Source organism: Brachyhypopomus gauderio, chromosome 4 (assembly GCF_052324685.1).
Source record: "Brachyhypopomus gauderio isolate BG-103 chromosome 4, BGAUD_0.2, whole genome shotgun sequence".
NCBI lineage: Eukaryota > Metazoa > Chordata > Actinopteri > Gymnotiformes > Hypopomidae > Brachyhypopomus > Brachyhypopomus gauderio.
In genome coordinates this window covers 29,925,521-29,946,145 of record NC_135214.1, presented here as the reverse complement: position 1 = coordinate 29,946,145, position 20,625 = coordinate 29,925,521, and the positions used below count along the sequence as shown (strand labels likewise).

General features: G+C 40.2%; 2 protein-coding genes and 2 non-coding genes across 6 annotated transcripts; 1 reads left to right on the top strand and 3 right to left on the bottom strand.

Annotated features, from left to right (window-relative positions):
• Positions 1–2,069: 2,069 nt before the first annotated feature.
• Positions 2,070–2,142, top strand: trnav-cac (transfer RNA valine (anticodon CAC)). The gene has a single exon. It is a non-coding gene; the product is annotated as a tRNA-Val (tRNA).
• Positions 2,143–2,725: 583 nt separating this feature from the next.
• On the bottom strand, positions 2,726–10,983 carry tbc1d25 (TBC1 domain family, member 25). Of its 3 annotated transcripts, none has more exons than XM_077003686.1 (7): positions 10,881–10,983; positions 9,443–9,552; positions 8,894–9,048; positions 8,309–8,502; positions 7,852–8,040; positions 7,298–7,573; positions 2,726–6,067 (listed from the first exon to the last, which is right to left on the bottom strand). In XM_077003686.1, the coding sequence occupies exons 2-7, from the start codon at positions 9,538–9,540 to the stop codon at positions 4,343–4,345; spliced, it is 2,637 nt and encodes an 878-aa protein (XP_076859801.1). In that variant the 5' UTR covers positions 9,541–9,552; positions 10,881–10,983; the 3' UTR covers positions 2,726–4,342. The 3 variants fall into 3 exon arrangements, with proteins under 3 accessions (XP_076859801.1, XP_076859800.1, XP_076859802.1); XM_077003685.1 differs by having other exon boundaries at positions 10,468–10,977; XM_077003687.1 differs by having other exon boundaries at positions 8,378–8,502; positions 10,468–10,977.
• A 362-nt stretch (positions 10,984–11,345) lies between these two features.
• trnah-gug (transfer RNA histidin (anticodon GUG)) lies at positions 11,346–11,417 on the bottom strand. The gene has a single exon. It is a non-coding gene; the product is annotated as a tRNA-His (tRNA).
• Positions 11,418–11,633: 216 nt separating this feature from the next.
• nt5dc2 (5'-nucleotidase domain containing 2) lies at positions 11,634–20,595 on the bottom strand. The gene is made up of 14 exons (XM_077003701.1): positions 20,154–20,595; positions 19,739–19,923; positions 19,395–19,469; positions 19,212–19,267; positions 18,637–18,730; positions 18,041–18,169; positions 17,323–17,383; positions 16,527–16,629; positions 16,259–16,360; positions 16,062–16,143; positions 14,912–14,998; positions 14,564–14,704; positions 14,118–14,182; positions 11,634–12,678 (listed from the first exon to the last, which is right to left on the bottom strand). Exons 1-14 carry the CDS (start codon positions 20,506–20,508, stop codon positions 12,417–12,419), a joined length of 1,797 nt encoding a protein of 598 aa, XP_076859816.1. The 5' UTR covers positions 20,509–20,595; the 3' UTR covers positions 11,634–12,416.
• Positions 20,596–20,625: the final 30 nt, after the last annotated feature.

Sequence of the window (20,625 nt, the reverse complement as noted above, 5' to 3'; positions counted from 1 at the left end):
CTTTTGATATATTTTTTTCTGTTTTGCATTCATAACATATACTTTCTGCTCTTGGATTTACTTTTGCTTTTGTGGAACTATTGAAACAAAAATCACACCATAGATATGGCATTTAGCTGTGAGGGTAAAGAAATTATTTAAGTGTTGGGTACATTGTAGTTGTGGGGCTATTTGTCTTTATATTGACTTGATAAAGCAACTAATAAACAGATAAAAGGCTGTTTTATTGTAGCTGACCCCTTAAATAATGTTAAACAATGCTAAACACTGTTTAAACATAACATATAATTTTAAAATATTGTTAAAATATTGTTGATAAATGATTTTAAACACTGGGCTATTGAGGCTGTGGGGTTGATGCCGTGAGGTTATTTCTTCGAAGATTAAACAATAAAATTTTACCTATAAGTATAATACCCACACACTAAATATTTAATAGCATGTTATTAACATCTGTTGGTGGGTACATGTGTCATCAGATATTCTAGCTCATGCTCTGCTGTCCTGTGGAGACCACTGAAACTTGCAGCTTGCAACTAACGGTGTATGTGAACATCATTGGTGTACTGCACATACACACAAGAAGGTCAGAGACTCCCTCCTGTCCCATGGCAGCATGGACGTAGTTTTGATTTCATAAGTGGGGGGGACACAACCTGGGGTGGCGAACTGTTGAGCGGGGGGGGGGGGGTTGAATGAAAATTGTTGAGCGCTGTGAACAAAAATTGTTGAGCGGGGGGGGGGAGCTCGGAGCTGCATGATCCTAGTGCTAGATTTGTCGCTATTTGGATATTGTTTTTTTAACCGTTAAAAAGTGGGGGGGACATGACTTCGTCGCTACTTAAATATTTGGTTTTAACTGTAAAAACTGGGGGGGACCAAAACCGGCTTTTGAAAAAGTGGGGGGGACATGTCCCCCCCGTCCCCCCCCAAAACTACGTCCGTGCATGGCAGCCCTCTGTCTAAAATGCATAAAGGGGTGCAAGCAGGCAGATCAGATGTTCAACTGATTGAATGGAAGTAAAAGGAGAAAAGTTCCTAAACCCTAAATAAACTAAATTTGTCAACATAGATTGTCAAACAAAACTGACTGTTGCCACCTCAACATTCATACCATGCCTATTCTGTACAGTGCCATGTTAAAAAAAAACAAAGATTTTGTATAATATATTTTGTATCATTTTCAGCACAGTGTTGAATATCACGATTTTTTAGATTATCTCTATCTTGTTGTCTAACGTTGTGTACATATACATACTAGCTGTATTAGCTGTTGTTTTGGTCAGGGAGTGGTTTCATTTACGTTACCCTAGTTAGATAACTGTTCAGTTAGTTATGCAGCTTTAAAAAAAATTCAGCTACTCACTATATACGATACACATGAGCCGCAGGAGACGTTTTGGAGACACAAGTGAGTTTTTCATCTACACCCAAAAATCGATAGGATGAGGTGGAAACGTCATCACTAAATCCGAAATGTTAAAAAACGTGACGGAAAAGGGTTGTTCAATAAATAATGACGTTTCAATGACGAGTTAAGTCTGTTTCGTTTATTTCGATGCCCCGCCCCTAATCGCGGCAGCCTACGTCATCTGTGGTTTCTTCGCATAACTGTAATGGATGGAAACACTACTTTATTCGCATTTTAAATGTGATATTTCGTAAACGTACATAACATTTGCGAAATGTTGGATGGAAACCCGGCTGCAGGGAGCTAGCTGTCTTAAAACTTTGGAACCTCATAGGAGCCATAACGTGACTGGTCTAAAAATGACATGATCTAGTTTGTTGGCGTTATGTTTTTGTCTAATGTTAAACAGCAGAAGATTGACATCTCTGGTATAGGTGTTCCTGAGGTATAGGTCCACCTTAAAGTACAGGTCCTCCCTGCTTTGCAAAATAGCACAACAGAAAGAAAACATTTTAAGGAAAAATGTAAGAATCAAGAAAAATATCGTATTATTTTAATGTTGCGGTAAAGCACTGATCGTACAAAAAATTTTTCACATATCATGGAATGCTATCCATGTTTTTAGGATGAAATTGAACCCATTTTTATGAAGAAGCATGTTTCCGTAGTGTAGTGGTTATCACGTTCGCCTCACACGCGAAAGGTCCCCGGTTCGAAACCGGGCGGAAACACTTTTCGTGCAATATCGATTTTTCCTCTTTAAATACATGTTACCTGATCATGTATTTATACATGATAATGTTGTGGCTTGTTACCTTAGAGATTATGATGTCAGCACATCAGAATTTCTTCACTAGTTTGATCCACCTAACCTGACAATATAATTCACAAAATCAATATTCATCATGTATTAGCATACAACACCCACATGGATAACACAGACTTTTATAAAGGTCATACTAAATGTAATACCATAATATACAAGATTTCATAATTTAGATACTTTGCATTTCTGTCAGTTTATCAGCACCCGTTTGTTTGAACACTGCCACCCAGTGTCATCCAAAGGATTTGTTTGGCTTTTGAGTATGGTCCTCCAAAGTCTCTAATATAACTGTAATATAAACTGTAACAGATTTAATGGAAATAAATATGAACACCAGGTTTTGCTTTAAAGATTAATTAATATTGCTTTAAAGATGAGTAAAGATTATCTAAAGATTATTAGATTATGAGGTGGGATATGATTATCATTGTATGAATCACTGATACAAACATTCATTACAGAAAAGTTTATTTTGTATTGTAATTTTCCATTTGCTTAATTCTTTTTTTATTTTTCAATCTTAAATCAGATAACATATTAGGAACAGTGTAACAAATGACAGTCTGAAATGAACATATTGTATAAATATGGGTATTGCTAGCATTCACTCCAGCAAATCTCTTAATGGGAATAATTTAATGTTCTGAAGAACTCTATGTACAGGAGCAAAGTGAACCGAAAAAATAAAACAAACACTCAAAAATCATTTTAAAGAACATACAGAAGCACAAGGCTCAGAATGGTTGCATTTTTTAAGGAAAATTCCTTTGGTCCTTTGCAGGACATATAAAGGATTTTAGCACTTCTAAGTGAAAAGGAAAGAAAATACCACTTGCTGTGAAAAAGTTCAATGAGAAATGCACTAGGAAGTGAACATTTTGTGTAAATGAAATGTGTTGAATGGAACTAATCTACACTAATTTAAAATTACAGTTAATCAGAAACTATTGCATTATGTAGATGTCCCCAATGTTGTAAAACATGCTTGTAACGGGGGGGGGGGGGGGGGGGGGGGGACACCTTTGGGGGGACCTTTGGTGGAAGATTGTGAGGTCAATAAATAATACAATTTTAAAAAAGGGAGATAGAGATGCTTCTTCACAAAAGCTAATGGGCAAAATTGGTTCAACCACCATTTTAAATTATGCTACCATATATTTGTACATTGAATACAGCAGTATTGACTATAATGGTGGTGTATTTTTTTTCATTTGTGACATTTGCCAATGCTTTTCTGAAATAGGTGTATAACCACAGACAAATGCTTCAGATGTGGTCAGTTATTTGCTTGAAAAACTGTCAATGATTTGGTATCTTCAATGTGTGCAATAATTTAAACATGATCATTTACAAATTCCAGTCATAAGAAAGAGTACTGCTCAATGAAAACAAAATAAAAACTGAAGATACAAAGAATGCTGGCTTATGTCAAAAGAGACAATATTATTTGCACCCCTGTAAACAGCAAATACATAGATACCTTAGTCCTTTGATTTCAGACAGAGACTAGGCAAACTGAATACATGGTGTACATACACTCAACTTTCACACTTTCAGTGATGAAGGTTAATTTACTTGTAATTCAGAGCTAAACACACTGATTGTGGTCTTGAACAAACACTAAAGGAGGCAAAAATGTATAGGACAATAGTCTCCAGAGATTCTGACTGCCCAGATAGCAGCTCATTTTTGTCAGTCCAGCATTATTCTTGCTGATAAAAGTTCCTCCAGCTGGTCAAGTTCCAGTGGGATTGTTTTGTGAGTCTTTATTTACATAACTCAATAAGATGTAAACTGGCTATGCCCTCTAAACGGACAAAATTATAAAGTGCAAGATAAATGAAACTACATACAGTACAATGAATGACATGTGTAGCAAAAAAAAAAAAAAGAAAAGAAAAAACAAAACTTCATCGTTGAAAGAAAAACATACTATGCAGAAAAGCTTAAAGCCATAGAGGAAAACCTCTCACTCAGCTTTGGTTTGCCACAGAACTGGTAAAGCACATGAAGGACACAAAGGCGGGCGAGAACTTTCCTTCACTTTTCCACCGTCCGCATTCTTACATGGCAGCGATGGCCGTCGGAGATGTGGCTGAAAAGAATCACGAGGATGAGGCGGAAAGGGAGGGTGGGGTGACGGGGGAGGGGATGGTGGAGGCCAGGTTGTAGGTAGAGTTTGGGGAGGTGGCTGCTATGGGCTGTAGGTTGGAGAAGGCGCCCCTGGAGGGAGTGTGCGGCGAACCCGCGGCCGTGGTCGGGGAGTCTAAGCTGACCTCGTCCCCTTCTTCCGAGTCCCACACCTCACTCTGCAGGTAGTCGGCAAACAGTGCCTTGGCGCGCTGCAGGATACGGCTGAGGTTGTGCCGGCGGACCAGGCGGTCAAAATGCATGGCCAGCTCATTGTAGTCCAAGCTGTTCTTAATGATATGGTCACGGTGCTCCAGCAGGACGGACAGGCACAGGAACAGCATAAAGGGATTTCCCTTTCCAAACTCTTGAGGAGGAGGAAGAGAGCAGGGTTTAATGCCGCCCCCCTCCGGTTTGGATGCGTTTGGAGAGTTCATAACAGTACCTGGAGGTTTGCACGGTGACGGAAGGTTGCTAGAGAATGGTTTAGCTAGAGATGGGGATTTGCCAAAGGATGAAACAGGGGAAGAGAGCAGGGAGCGATTGTAGCCTAGCGATGGAGAGGAAACTCCCGTCTTCCCTGTCGGGGTGGATGGAGAGTGTGCCCCACTTCCATATGACACAGTGGTCGAGGAGGCCAATCTACCTAATGCTTTATCAGGAGACAAACTGCTTCCCCCCATAAATGAAGAGGAGGCAGATTTCGATGCTGGAACATCAGGGGATGCTGTTCTCCAACTGGACATTGAAGGAGATGTCACAGAAGACTGAGAGGAACCATTTTTCCAATTTGATTGACATGGAGGGAGAGAGGAGGCTGTCTGTCCATTGGGGCAACTTCGCTCTTCACTGTCAGGAGATGAAATTTTGTCATTACTGTTTATGAGTGGCTGCCTCTCTCCAGGATCATCCTCACTGTCCTCGGTAGATTGACGGACCGAGAGAGGCAACATTGAATGCGTGGACTGAAACTCGTCGGGAGATGACAAGAGATCGGCGGAATCATTTTCATTCATCTCGAAACTGTCTTCATTTCGTGCACTGTAGTACTTAAACTCTCCGAAACTGGACTGCTTCTCAAAAGGAGGGGCAGGCACAGAGGCGCAGCTCTTCCCGACAGAATCCACACCATTCTCCCCTTCCCCTTCCCTCCTACAGCCCTTCTCGTCTCTCCTCTCCACATCCAAGCTGAGGTCACGTCCGCCGTCCGCCTCCTCTCGAGATGGCCTCAGCATGTGCCGTCTCCGCTGGCTCTCCGTCTGCGCTTTGTCCGCTACGTTGTTCGCTAGGTTCCGACAGGCACAGCCGAGGCTCATGGGCTGCTCGGCTTCCACCGGAGGCCCAAGAAGCTCGACCTCCGTCTCGGGTGGGTCCGGAGGCAGAGAGCTCCAGGTCACCTCCAGCATTCTCAGGGCGTCTTCGAAGGCGAACTCCCTCTTCAGCTCCAGGAGCAGCCAGCGGTAGCAAAAGAAGAGATCATCTGCTCCTTTGGATACCAGGTAGGCATAAAACTCGGGGTCAGAGTACTGCAAGAGCAACTTGAGGTGCTGAAACTTGACAGACATGAGCTGTCCGTCAGGGCGAAAGTTGCCTTCAAGGCGCTTCATGATGCCACAGAAGCAGATGAAAGCATGTGCTTCGTTGTCCATGACAGCAAGAATGGGAGAGGCAATGTCACTCATGCCTTGACAATAAGACACCTATGAAAGAAAAATGTTTTTTGAGACAACAATGCTGAAAACAGTCAGTCATAGACCTCCGGAGAAGATATTCCACTTACACCAAATGTATTACAACAGCCAAAAATGTTTGGTGTCAAATATTTTAGTTATGCACCCGAACTACAATATTGGTACTGGAAGTTATTTCACCTCTGATGAAAACACACTCAAATCTATATTTATTTGTTTTAAACATTATAATTTAAATAAATAATAAAACTATTGTGTAAGGTAGAATTGACAGTCCTTAAATATAATCCCCAATTCAAACTACATCATCTTTGTGAGTTACAGCTTTATGGTACATTCGCACATTCAAAGGAAAAAGCAACTGCAGTTATCCAAGATGGCTTCACAATACTTTTGCAATGTTCGGTTACAGGGTGTAACTTGGTTCCCTTAACAACTGTAGGTCATAGTGTCCTAAAGCACATCAGCAAGCCCTTGTGAAATAACTTCAGTACTGAAAGCAGTGCAAGTGTCTGAAATTCTGATATAGTACCCATTAGTATCAAATACATGTTACAAAACATGTCTCAGTTAATTGACTAGTGGTAAATGACAAACTGGATCAATGTAATTTTCGGTTAAACTACTGGGTTAAATATAGCTGCATATATACTGAGGCTTATGTTAGTAATTATGTAACAACAATAATAAAATGGTATCTGTACAACAACCAGTTTCACTAGCAGGATAGAGTGGAGAAACATGAGGCATGGCAATACGCCAAATCAAAGCTTTAAAACATTTAAACATTATGTCCATTTTGCCACTTTGCTCTTAAGCAGTATTAAAAAGTGATTAACATTTTGTTTTTTAAAAAACTACTGTGCTGTGCACATGTCACCCAAGTAATTTGCATTCAATATAATTTGTCAGGGAAGGATTTGATTGCTTTAACAAAATTGCTGCACCATGGTAATTTCTCCTAAGCTGCATCCTTTGATTTTCTGATCACCTCCCTGCAGACAGAAATGCATTTCAGGATGCACCGTCTACCTGCAGTTTCCCTTTATTGTACTATTGTTGATAATCTGTTTTAATGTTGGTCATAGCAGCTTTTGTTTGTGGTTTATATAATTTTTTGCATGTGAACATTTCATTTCCAAATAGTCATTTGACTTGCTTATGTGCCTAAGACTTGTGTTTTTATTTTAACTTTACTATAAAACAACCCCTCGGAAAACATAAGGAACGAAAGCCCACCTGTGGATGTGTGATAGCAAAGGTGGTTAGAAGGTCAGTCAGGGCAGTTAGGTGGGGGCTGTCTTCAGAGCCGGCGTAATAAGGGTGGGCTCGGTCTGTTCGGAGGACGTCCTTCAGCACGTTGCCTCTAATGAACTCTAAATCCTCTGAGCTGGCCCTGGATGACCACTCGCGCTTCAACTGGTCATATTCTCTCGTCTTTCTCTTCATGTAGTCCATCCTCTCCTGCCCTGTTAGACCATCTGGGTACACGTTTAAAAGGTACCTCCACACAACCTGTCATTGGAAACACATGCAATTAGGGTCAAAAGGTAAACTGGCAAACAATAAAAAGTAGCACTCATTTTTTTCCTACTTGTTTAAATTATAGCATTTGACTATTTTTTAAAGGTACATTATGGGTTTTAAAACATCCCATTCTATTAGACTTCTATGTATGCCTGAAATTAAAATACTAAACAGTTGCTCTTGTTTTTAGAGTTATTCAAATATTATCTGATTAGAAGATTACCCGCTAATGTTTCTGATAGAAAGTCATTCCATCTGTAACGCACCTTGCGCAGGGAAGGCTCAACCCCACCATGATAGATACGTAGTCGCAGGTCCTCTGGGCGTGTCAGCTGACCCTGGCTATTCAGGTAATTGTGGAATTCTGCATCACTTAGTGGAGGTTTGAATGGCTTAACCTCCTCACCATAGGACCAACTCAATGCCTGCTGCACCCTAGACAAAGTCCGACCCATCTGAACATGTCAATGGGGGACAGGAGGTGGGGGGTGGGCAGAGAGAGCACAAGACAGCGAGACAGAGTGCACAAGATGGAGAGAAAGAAAAAAAACTACTTAAAGATGCTTTATTCAGTTCACTGAAATTAAAAGCAGGCATCATGCTGTTTCCCAAAACAAGTGTAACAAGCCTCTATTATACGCTGTGCCTGGTAATTTAAAATCTTCACAACATGTTGGGAAACTGCCTTCAGTTACAGTATGATTGCATTAGGAGATGAGGAACCTGACTGAATGCAGCAGAGACTGGCTGGTAAAACAGCTGGCTGACAGGGTGAAGAACGTCATCAGTAACCTGGGACAGCAGTGACTGGGTGAAGGGAAGAGCAGTGGATGTCAGTGACCTCTTCTCCCCTTGGATTTGATCTGAACCAATCACATCTTTTGGACTGATAATGTCCCAGTCCTCAAGCACTGGACCTAGGGTTCAGGACAGCACACAAAATTAACTGCTGAAAACAAATGTTCATTTATAATCACTACTGAAGTCTGCAGGTAGGTGGTTAGGAAGTAAAAACAAAAAAGTTTCAAAGCTTAATAATATGCTTCAGATTTAAAACCAGACTGCATAAGCTAGTAGTTAAATTAAATCAAACAACTGTATACACTTACATCGAAACATCCTTACTTTACAGTCTCCCTTTCATTAGGGAAATAACCAGTAATGTTTTTTTTTTTATCTGCAGGTTTTCTGTTTCTTCAAAGAGTTGCTCAATTTTCAGTGTTTCACAATACCATTGTCAACAAAAGACCAGGTTTGGATTCTGATACCATTTCCATGACCTGTGTGGAGCAATGACAATTGACTCACTGTCTTCTGACGGTTTGATGTCCATCTTTAGCTGAAGATAGGGCTTAGCTGAACTGACAAATGCTGCATCTAAATCCCAGTCTGAGAGGAGGGAGAGATAGACCTCCACACCTACACGGTCACGGGACAGGTAACTAATACCAAAATTGCGCCGTCTGCAACACAGAAATGTAGCTGTAATTTCTGCATCTCTGAATTAGAAAACTGTATATGAAAGTTACCAACAGAAAAAAAGCAAGGATCTTAACATGTTTAAATTATGGCATTTTATATGATTAAAACTGATACACAGGAAACAAATATACACATTCTAAATCTAATTCCCAAGTCTTGTCAGCCTAAATATGTAAACAGTGTCCCAAAGTCTATGCAGTGGGTGAGCTCAGTAAAAATATTTTAAACAAATAATTACCTTAACCCATTAACATTTTCTTACTTAACTTTGCAGTTAATTATCACTAATTTATTTAATCAATTCCAGTCATGTGTAGGCCTACATACTTTTTAGGTGATGTAGTAGTCAATACTTCCACAGTTATGTACACTCACCCATTGAGCTCAAAAGCTCGTATTAGGATGTGCTGCAACACTTCCAGTGATGTTATCTGTGGATCAACTGCAAAGGAGCGGAACTCCACAGGCAGCATTCCCTCACACTTCTATGGGAGCAAAGACTGAATTGAGCCTGAATTGTATACGCACACATTCTACTTGTATAGAATCTACTTGTAAGTGTAACATCAATGCAAAGATCAACAGTAAGCAACCATAATCAGTGCCATAACATTAGCTACACACTGTAACTAATGAATGAAGTCAGACACATTATTTAAGTCAGACACAACACATTGTCTAAGCTTTGCTAGAGATACTGATACTTCATAGTTTCGTTGCAAATAACCATATATAGGATATGGGAACTGTAGCAAAATTACAGAAGAACGAGGTTTTGAGGTATCGTACACAATAAACTGATCTTTTAGTTCCAGTATTGACCATCCTTCCACATTTTCAATTCTCAGTTAAATTTTTCGCTTATTAGATTCTTCCATTAATACATTCTTTTAGATGTGCGTTTTCAGAAATAAGCTGATTAGCTCATCTGTAGCCAGTGCCACTCCAGGGGCCGGTTGGCTTTGTTTTCATTTCTAATGAGCTAGTCTAACTAGTTAATTAATTGAAAGAATGGGTAAAAAGAGGTGGGCCAAATGTTCACCAAACCTGACAGTTATAAGGGAAAAGCTAGCTAGGGTAGAGACACAAAACTACACACGTAGTTAGTTACCTTGCTAGCTCGGTTTGAAATTACATTTACCTAGATAGACAGACATCACAAATTTGGTACCTAGCAAATTCATTGCGGGGACAGGGTGGTGATATTTCATATATTTACAGAGTAGGTGGCAACGACGAGCTAAACTGGATTAATTGGCTTCAGACAAACTTACGTGTCCAGCTAGCTAGTCGGCTACCCAGTCGGGAAACGTTGTTATTGTTCTGCTAGCTACCTGGCTCTGGGTCCGCTTGAGGATCCCAGGCTGCTGAGCTTTCACTGCTTCCCCACAGTTCCTCACCTTGACTTTGACACGAACTACCCCCGTCTCCTCCTCGACCGACATGGTGGGTAGTCCACTGTGAAATTCTTTTTCACGAATTCTCTGCCTTCATCGACGAAGCTGAAGCTGAAAATGCTTCTAAACAACCTTATTGGCAGTACTCATGTCCCCTGTCTAGCTGAGGCTTGACACAATCGGTGAAAATCCCGAAAGAGCGAAGTAAGACGACCAGTTTCCCGTTGGCAGGCTTCAAAATAAAAGATGGTGCACCATAACTAGGGCTTGATAATCTTAATGTGTATTAACTATATATTCGACAAAAAATCCCAAAACTAGAAGACGCTAAAACTGCAAGTGTAAAATAAATTATTTGACCGTGTGACAGGAACACCAATCATATTTATCGATTATACTTTTTTCCCCCAAAATACCTAGTTTAAATGACATTTCTGGACGTTTGCTCCCTCCTGACAGCTTTTGTCGTCAAGCGGGAGTCAGAGCGGCTCCATCCTCCAGGCGCGCGCAGTACGTCGCCTCACGGAACAGGATATGACGTAACATCCATTACATCATTTGAGCTCCAGTCGTGAAATGATTAGATGCTGTTTCGAAGCAGTTATTTTCGTTGCATGGAAAAGGGTATAGGGAGTGATCGGCTACTTACTATTGCATTTAGTATTGAAAAATATTCAGGTTTACCTACTTGAATGTTTTCTAAACAACGAAAGTATTTTAAAACATAACCATTTATTAACAGTTACCATAAAATAAAAATTGGTTTGTTCTATACAACCTCATCTAAGAATTCGGAGCCGACATTTGGTGCACTATAATCGCAACGTATTTCTGGAATACATGTCACAACAAAACAAAAACGTTGCCGTCCCTTTTCACCATGCCGTGACCCGGATTCGAACCGGGGTTGCTGCGGCCACAACGCAGAGTACTAACCACTATACGATCACGGCGAGCTATTGGGAAGCTGTCCTCACCCCGCACAAGTATAGCACTAGTTAGTACCCTTTGTGTTCTTTTTTTAAAGCTTTGCTTTTTATTACGTTACAAATGTCTATCGTACTAACTTTCGTTGTAAACCACGTAATTATATTAGCTAACAAGCGAACTGCGTAGCTAAAGATTTTTTTCAACACATCTGGGAGAAAATTAAAAGATTGCAGACCGGATATTTTAATTGTTTTTATTTAACGTTGCTGACAACCCAATGGATAGGTTTTGCAGGAATTATCAAAATGCAAAAAAAAATCATATTCAGCAAACAATGTTTGGCTTTCGACGAAGCAAAACTTTTTCATTAGGCTTGTTCACGTTCATTAATGTGTAGCATATGGCGTTTCGTCAACTCACTACCTGCATTTTGTTTAAAAAAATGTCCACACCTCTTAGCTTAACTAAACCCACTGTAACTCATGCTCTTATAAAAGACAAATGTTTTACAGAGGTACATGACAAGATAATAAAACAGGTATCTACACAAATCAAGACCCAAGCTCTCCGGCCAGCTAAAGCGCCACGCGACGCCATTGCGAGAAGTGCAGCCGCCCTCTCGCGGGCTCGAGCTCGTGCAGCCATCTGTAAAATACTTGTAAACACTGAAAATGCAACGTAACAGAAGTTCCAGCAGATGGCGCAGTTATGTCCAGCACACTGACTCGAAAAGCCCCGTTACCTTTCCCAGTCATCTTCACATTACCATGAACTACAAGGTCATTCCTAATAGGGACTGACTGCAGAACTAACTTCCGACCCACTTTTGTTTTTACATTTCTTGCTTGAAAAAGTGGTGTGACCCTGATTCTCACGCCACTCGTATAACGTCCAGGACAACTTTCCCTTTTCTGTAACATTTTGTATCTTGTGCGGTATTCGACAGCGTTGAAGATGTGCGGTATTCGACAGCATTCGTAGTTAGTTTAAATGGTGGCAGGGTTGTTTGTTTGAGTGTTTATTTAGCGTATGTGAGCCATATCTTCTAGGAAAGGCGTCTTCATGCAGCCTGTACACAGCTGGTCCATCCAGAGTGGTGCCTCGTGTTGCAGGGGTGTGCGCCGTGGGTAGAAGGTGTAGGATAGGTCATAGTTCAGTAGGCAACTGATGGAAGCCATGTAGAGATCCGAAAAGCGGCAAAGGCGGCGGGAGAAATATGTGGGATTGTGGCACGTACGGAAGATACTGCCAAACTGGGGGTTAAACAGGTTCTTGGTGATAGCCCTGTGCAAAGAAAAAACGAAGGTGGTCACTGATAGCTACAGTTATTGTTGGTTCAGTTATAGTTTACTCATACAAAGCTTTGTTTGCCTAGGTGAAGTTTGTTTAATTTAAAGCCAAAGTTAAATCATAGCGAACTAAAGTCAACAGAAAAATCTTGTTTTGGTAATGAAAAACATTTTATATAAACGTTTTCTATATTTATTTTAATACTAATTTCTAATGTAATTGAAAACAACAAATACTTTCAGTGCTCAAACTGCAGGTTTGACAAGACTCCTTTCAGAGTTGCCTCAGTAAGCATTACAGAGCAGAGCTACCTTTTGGAAAACATTTGCTACCAAATAACCAGTGGGGAAAAAAAAACCTATACAAGTCTAGATTTGCCAGCCTTCCATTGGTTACGTTGCATTTACCACGTCCTCCACACTTCAACTGGAAGGCAGTCTATTATATAGGAATACATGTAATGATATATCTTTAACACTAGAAGTCATAAAATGTTTCTATTACATTTCATGTGACACTGCCTAATAGAGTTCCTTAGAGTTTTTAAGTCTTTAACATGTGGACTCTAGAATGTGAAATTATAGTGTAGAAAAGAATACAGCTGATCAAGGGATGAAAAATGAATGACAGATGTCAGTGGTGGTAATATCTAAGGCAATCTTAAAAATCTCAGTAGGGTTGTATGTGTTCATAACATGTCAAATGAAAACCAATCATTGCATAAATCACATGAAAAATATGACATAGCATCCATATACAAGGATAGCCAGTACAAATTCATCCATTGGAAACTTGCAAATAAATATACAGATGGGTATCATCAAATGTCCCCAAGTACCCCCCCCCACCCCCCCCACTTGCTAGCTAAAAAGTGAGAGAATGTAATATGGATAGTTAATACTCGTGTTCTGAATAACAGGACGGTGAGCAAAAATGTCAAAACAAACAAAAGGCAAAAACAAACAAAAGACTGGTGTAATGAATACAAAAATAGACCTTGAAGGAAGGGAATGGGCTTTTGTCTGAGCTGCTCACAAATGCTCAGCATAAAAGAGAATTGGTCTTTCTGGAATGATCCAGAAATGGCCCAGTACGTGTATAACAGCATTCCAAAAACGCCCTCCGATGTGAAAGTGTTATTTAACTTCTTAGGAGCCCAAACCCTCAACTCTTAACTATAATAAGAAAGAGTTTTTTTTTTTTTTTTTTTTGCAATATCAGCAATACTGTTTTACTGCTGTGTTTTAGTACAGACTCATGCCATGCAACTCTGACAAATACGCCAGTGCTGTTACACAACTGTTTGCAACCGTCTGAGGATAGGAATACGGAAAAAACCGTAGCTGCACTGCATTGTTATGAAATCATAATACTATTAATCACAGTTAAACTTGCTTCTGTCTGATCCTTTGCATGCGTTTTATGCCACTCACCGGAGTTCTTCTCTCTCCTTCACCCAGTCCTGGAGCACTTTCTTGGACTCAGGATCTCGGTACATCTGAGACCGAAATAGTGACATTATTCACAAAGTTTCAAAGAACTCCCGTACTTATGGTTCTATGTGAAATAGCCCAACACATCCATGGGAATCTGAAGCATGTGACTTCAAAATAGCTGCAAGAATACACAGAGCTGCTAACCAAGATCAATATGAAGCTTAAGATTACTTGACAGTAAATATATTAAGTTTATTAATTAAATCAAGTTGCCACGCAACAATACTGTTGATTAAAACTCCTCAAACCAAAAACATTACATGGCCAGTCTGGTTTGTGTCAGTCTGCTTTGCGTCATGACTGTTTGTTTCTGTGAGGTCAGGAACTGAACAGAAGTGGGTGGAGACTCTGGGAGGGTGTAATGATTTAGATGCAGCATGTACCTGCATGCGCTCCAGAAGACCAGTGAGAGCCTGGAGCCACGTGAGACTCTGAGCATACTGCTCCGTGTTCACCACCTTCGTCTCCACCTCCAGCTCAGGGACGATCGCACCCGTCCTCCACCCATGACGCAGCATCAGGTCCTGTGCATTACAATTAGTGTTATTTATATATATATATTTTTCTGTGAAGAATGTTTATGATGTTAATCCTTATAGTCTTTGATGAAGCAAAAATCAATGCCAAAACAAAACAAAAAAAAGGTTTACATGCAGAATAAAACTGGCCACAGATCCCAGCCTACGTGCTGACATGGCAGAATAAAGAGAGCAAATATTAGGAGAACTCACTGCCAAGTCACTGTACAAATGGTCCCCGAAATAGAGAACCTTGGAGCCACGCCAACTGGTTAGCTTCAGAAAATCAACCAGATTTCCCTGAAATAAGACACAAGAAACACATCTGTGTAAGTGCAATCTGGACTGCTAATGATGATACAGAGTCTGACAAAAGATTATTCATGGCTTCAGTTTATTAGGATTTGGAGTTGGGGTGATAACTAGCCTACCAGACCGCTCTTCTGAAGACATTGCAAGAAACGGTACAACGGCCGTGACTAATCAGTCCCATAAAAGATTGCTGTTCAAAGACTACTGTGGGCTATTTTCTGCTGTGCTTGGTAGCCCCCACCCACAAAGGAATTTGGAACACTCTACAAGGAGTTTAAAGGAGAGGTGACGAATGAGGTAGTAGTTCACAAAAGCCACCTAACTTGCCTTTGGAAGTTGGAAGAAAATTCAGTTCCTTAGCTGAGTAATTATTTGGTAAAGTAACTACCGAGACATGGCAGTTCAGAGCAACAAAGCCATGGTGTCTCCACGGGGGAGCAAAGAGAAGCTATTCTCAAAGTGCAAAAAGAACAAAACACACCCCCCAAAAACAAAGGAATCAAGAGGTAAAGGTTGAGATGTCACCCGCCCCTACTCCCCTATTGACAGTTTGAGCACAATGGACTCTGCTGAGAACGTGTTGTGTGTCTGACTCTTCTTCACAATGAAAAACTCAGGTCAGGGACAAGAATCAATCTGCAGTTCACACAGAATCAATGCTCGGAACACTCTATACATCACTTTAAAAAAATTCTCAGTAAATCAATTTCTCAAGAAAACACGAACATTCTTCATTTTTGTATCCCACAAAAAAAAGACCAAACAAAAAAAAAAAATCACCTACAAGTAAATGGCTTCAGAACTCATTAGACGAATATGAACAATCCCAGATTTTAACTACTGTCACAGATAACTGAGCCAAATGACATGAAAGTTTGTGTAAAATTGTTGCTACAACATAAGGCAGCTGGACATGATGGTGGTGGGGATAGCTGCAAAGTGAGTACAACTCCACATATGAGGACCAATATTTTCAGTAAATAACTGCTGCTTACTTTCCACAAAAACAACTTCAAAGATATAACCAAAAAAACATCCAATGAACAATTACCTGTTTGTAGATCTGCCCTTTGTCCAAAGTCATTATCTTGTCCCACTGGAGGTCACCATTACTGTCCAAACGTCTAAAAGGCCTTACAGATGTTGAGAGCAACATTAGGACTTTATAAAATCATCCCCCCAGAACATGATTACCATGTTTTGTGGAAATATTTGGAAAAGTAAGAAGAACCAAGTTGAGGGACTTACTTCATACAGTCATTAAAGAAATGTGGCTTGTCAGCTTGAACAATGACGACATTAAAGAAGTCCCTCCAGTCTTTTCCAACCATGTACTTCATCCCTTTGTCCCTGCAGAGGTTCAAGAAAAACAAACAAAGTGTTCATACACCGGAAATGGCAACAAGGGCACACCCTTGCCCCGGGCTACTGCTTAAAGGAGCCCCAACTCGTCTGCACATGTGGCTACACACTTAAAGCAGTCTGTGCAAGTTTCCCTGATGCATATGAAACTCACACAAAGCTGAAGGGGCTGTTGGTAATCAGGAAGAGTTTCTTCCCGTTGCTGGCCAGCCGATGCAACACTGCGTAAGTCTCCTCTCCACGGAGGATATACTTCTCTGCAGGAGGAGACAGAGGGAAAACTGTTGGTTTAGGAGCACCACTGCACAATTTAATTCCAGTCAGGGTATACACATGAAACAAATAGCCTTTAGGGTATGTGATTGCAAAACATTTCTTTAGCGCGTCAGTGTTTATAGTTGTAAATCTTAAAATCAAAGGAGGGGAAAGCTACGTCACATGTGGTTAACCAAGGGACATGCTTAGAAACTAGGCTCTCTTATGAGAGGCGTTACATAACTTGAACTTTGTACAGACTGACTGATTTCAGTACATACTGCAATACAGTCACCCAAACTTGAATCAAAGCATGGTCATCTGGTGTTAAACTGACCATATATATATGGATTCATTGTTCTTATGAAAGTCCCTGAAATGTTCCCTTGAGTTATACAGAACAGATTTGTTTCATGAAATTCCAAAACGTAATGGGAGAACACTCTGTCCTAATAAGTTAAACTATTTAGCTTGTTATCAGTGAGGAAAAATTTGCAAGCAAATAAAGTTTTTTTGTGTGTTTTTATCATAGAGGAATATAACAAAGAAAAAAAAAAAGACAATACAGACCCGACCCAACCCGACAACACACATACAGAAGTATTCATTTTGACAAACCTTTCCCAGAAACCCTGCTTAATATTAGTTCTGTACACATGGTAATGTCACTGGCAAGTGCAACACTAGATTCCTACCGAGGTCTTGCATTATCCACTTGTACATGTATCCCTTGATGTGCACCATTCCAATAGCATCCTACAGAGAAACAGTGAAGGAATCGGTCTTTAGAGAATTAGCATGGTATAATTATGAGTGTAGCAATCTGAGAAACACGGCCTTTATTCCTTCATTTATTATTTCACTTTGTTAGAACAGAATACTGCACACAAAACTGGAAAATGCTAAGCAATAATAGCTACGCCCTGTGTACATAGAGAAAAACCTCTCAAAAGAAAAAAAAAAAGAGCTTCAGATGGAATGCCAGGTTTTTTCTCTCCTTTTCAGAGGCATTTAGGCGTAGACGGTACAGTCTGTACTCAAGCAAATGGTAGGCCTACAGTGCGTCAAAATATATTATATATATATATATATATATATATATATATATATATATATATAGCCCAGAGCCCCCCCCCCCCCCCCCCCCCCTGTTCAGATAAAACAAGATACTTCCACGATTCAGTGGAAAATGTACGAGGTACGGTTAGCACAGGTACAAGTTCTAAGAAATGCCTCTACCTATTTTAGACAACTAGACTACCAGAGACTGGTGTAACAATTGCTGTATTATGTTTATGTTTTCACAGCAAGCATTCTGTGCCCATAATTGTACTGCTACATTCTGAATGTATTCCTATGTTTATAATTATTGGCTTAAGTGTAAACTGTAAATTCCTGACAGCACACACTTACAGACACATCTTTGTAGAGGTGCACAGGGTCATATTCGATATCACTGGAGATGAAGTAGTCGTTAGCAGCAGCCAAAAGTGTCATCTCTGGGATGGAGAAAATATCCATGAACTGCTTCATTTTGGGCCCCTGTAGGACAGACACAAACAAAAAATGCTACAATTGTCCACACACTTTTCTGGCCTTTAAAAAAATTGAGGGGAGTATTGCTAATCTTGTTTGATCCATTTGGAGTGAGAGAGCACACACATCAAACTTCTTAAGTAAAGACAATGCAAACAGAAATTTTATTCCATGCAATGACAAACTAAAACAACAAAATCAAAAGAACTGCTATAATTTCTATAAACAATTGATCAGCTTTAGTGTAGTAAGTAAACCAATATGGCATAGAGAAGTACATTAAATCTTTGACAACATTTTTTGTGAGCAGACCAAACACAAAGACGGAAACTGTGCTGAGTGTGGCAATACTTCTGCACACATTTTGGTAATGAAGGAACAGACTGTAAGCATATAAACATCTCATGAAACATCACATTACTGCTGGAAAACTAACTTTTTAACATAAATAAGAGACGAGAAGGAACAGTAACCTTGCCATAGAAGCCGCTGACTTGGTGAAGAGGGACGTGGTTGGAACCTCCATACAAGTGCATGACCTCCTCATCTGGAACAGGCTTCAGACCCCTTTTGGAGAAAATATCTCAAATTAGGGGTCTGAAGCATCATCTTAACCCAATTAGGACTAAACTGTTGTTTTGAGTCTAATGGATTTAGGTTTTGCGGACCAATCCAATTAAAGTTAAAATTTCTGGAAGGCAAAATCTGCAATTAATGATATTTGCCTTCATGTTTGGGAGCACATCTTTTGCCTTTTCTCTTCAGCTCGGACTGATTTTAGGACATGCAGGACAAAAGATGTGCATACACAGAAATGACATCAAAATGTCGAGTCCCAGAATATGACACGGATTTTTAAAAAGGCATAATCTGGGCCATTTTGAGTCCTTTGAGAGTAAGCACTATGATATTGTTATCGGAGGGCAGAGGCAGTTGAAATGGCAGGGATTCCAATCTGTGCATTAATAAAAGGTGTTACATCCCTTATTTCTTAATACATATTAGCCCAACAAATCGTGATACGCTGCTAAAGTACAGGACAACTTACCTGTACACTGTACCCATCTGAATGTAATGGAATGCATCAATTTTCATCAGAAGGCCCTAAATCACACAGACAATACTAATCACTCAATGGCACACCGCCACAACAGGCATCAAATAATTTCTAAAAACGAGAATGAGGGCATTACTTAAAAATTTTATCATTCACAGTGTTCTCAGAATATACCTTCTGGATATCATAATGAAGACCCCGAGCTGCAAAGTTGGGGATGTAGTTGTACTTTTTGATACCCTGAGGATACTATGAAAGAACCAAGAAAGAACCCTTTCATCACGATTCTCACATATTAGACATACCATAATCATCACGTCTTGGTCAAAATGTTATCATACAAGGAAAAGTGAATACCGTACCCTAATACCTCTAATTAATTCCTACAATACCTAATATACTACCCTATGAAGTTATCGCAATGCAAAACAGTCGCAGCACGTCAGACTGCTTTTTTTGCACTGTAATATCAATATAATATTGATATTTCCACACAGTGTACATAAAGATAAACTGACCTTGTAGTGTTCTATCAGGAACTGTCGTGCTTTGTTGTAGATCATCTCATTCAGAGAGTCGGAGTAAAGCGCAAGAGTGTAATCATAATCAAATCCATAGATGTCCACCTCTTCCAAGTTCACTTCATTGTTGGCGTAGATGGTGGAAGGATTGAGCAGATTGCACACTCCAGGGGGAATCAAATCTGAGAGGATGCGCATTATTAGGCTAAAACATTTATCTAAATGATCACGAGCCGCTTTACAAGACATATTGGACTGGCAATAATATTACACACGTTTTAGGCAAATCAGAGATAAATGTGAAGAATGCCACCATCCCCGCGTCAAAATGAATAGCATAGCTGGTGCGAATATTACCAGCAATCCAAACCATATAAACGTCAAGCAAAACAAAAGACAAACTTCATCTTACCGTGCACGAGTCGTTTTATTTCGGCGTATCTTCCCCACAAATAAGTTTTGTGGTCAATTTGAGGGGCAGTCGAAGAAAATGCCCTCCCGGATTTTGCAAGAGACTCTTCCCCTCGCAGTTTTCCTGCGACTTGGTGCCTATGCGATGTTGCAGCGGGTGGAACCGAATGGGAATTAGCTGCCACGTTTGTTGGAGATCTGTTATTGTGTCTCTCTTTGCAGCATTTCTGGTCGTTCTGAGTTGACGCGAAGCTGCCACAAGCAAAAGCAGGAATCTTTTGTCCTGCACGTAACGACGTGTTGCAGCTTTTCTGCCACAGAGCATGGCCCAAGTTGCCTAACCTTTTTCGGGACATTCTGTTGTTGTCCTGCTCAACTACTGCCTACTTGTTTATGAAGCGCCCAGCTTTGTCCCTTCCCCCACGAACACTAGGAACATTCATGCAGCAAACTTCATCAGAAAAGATAAGGGT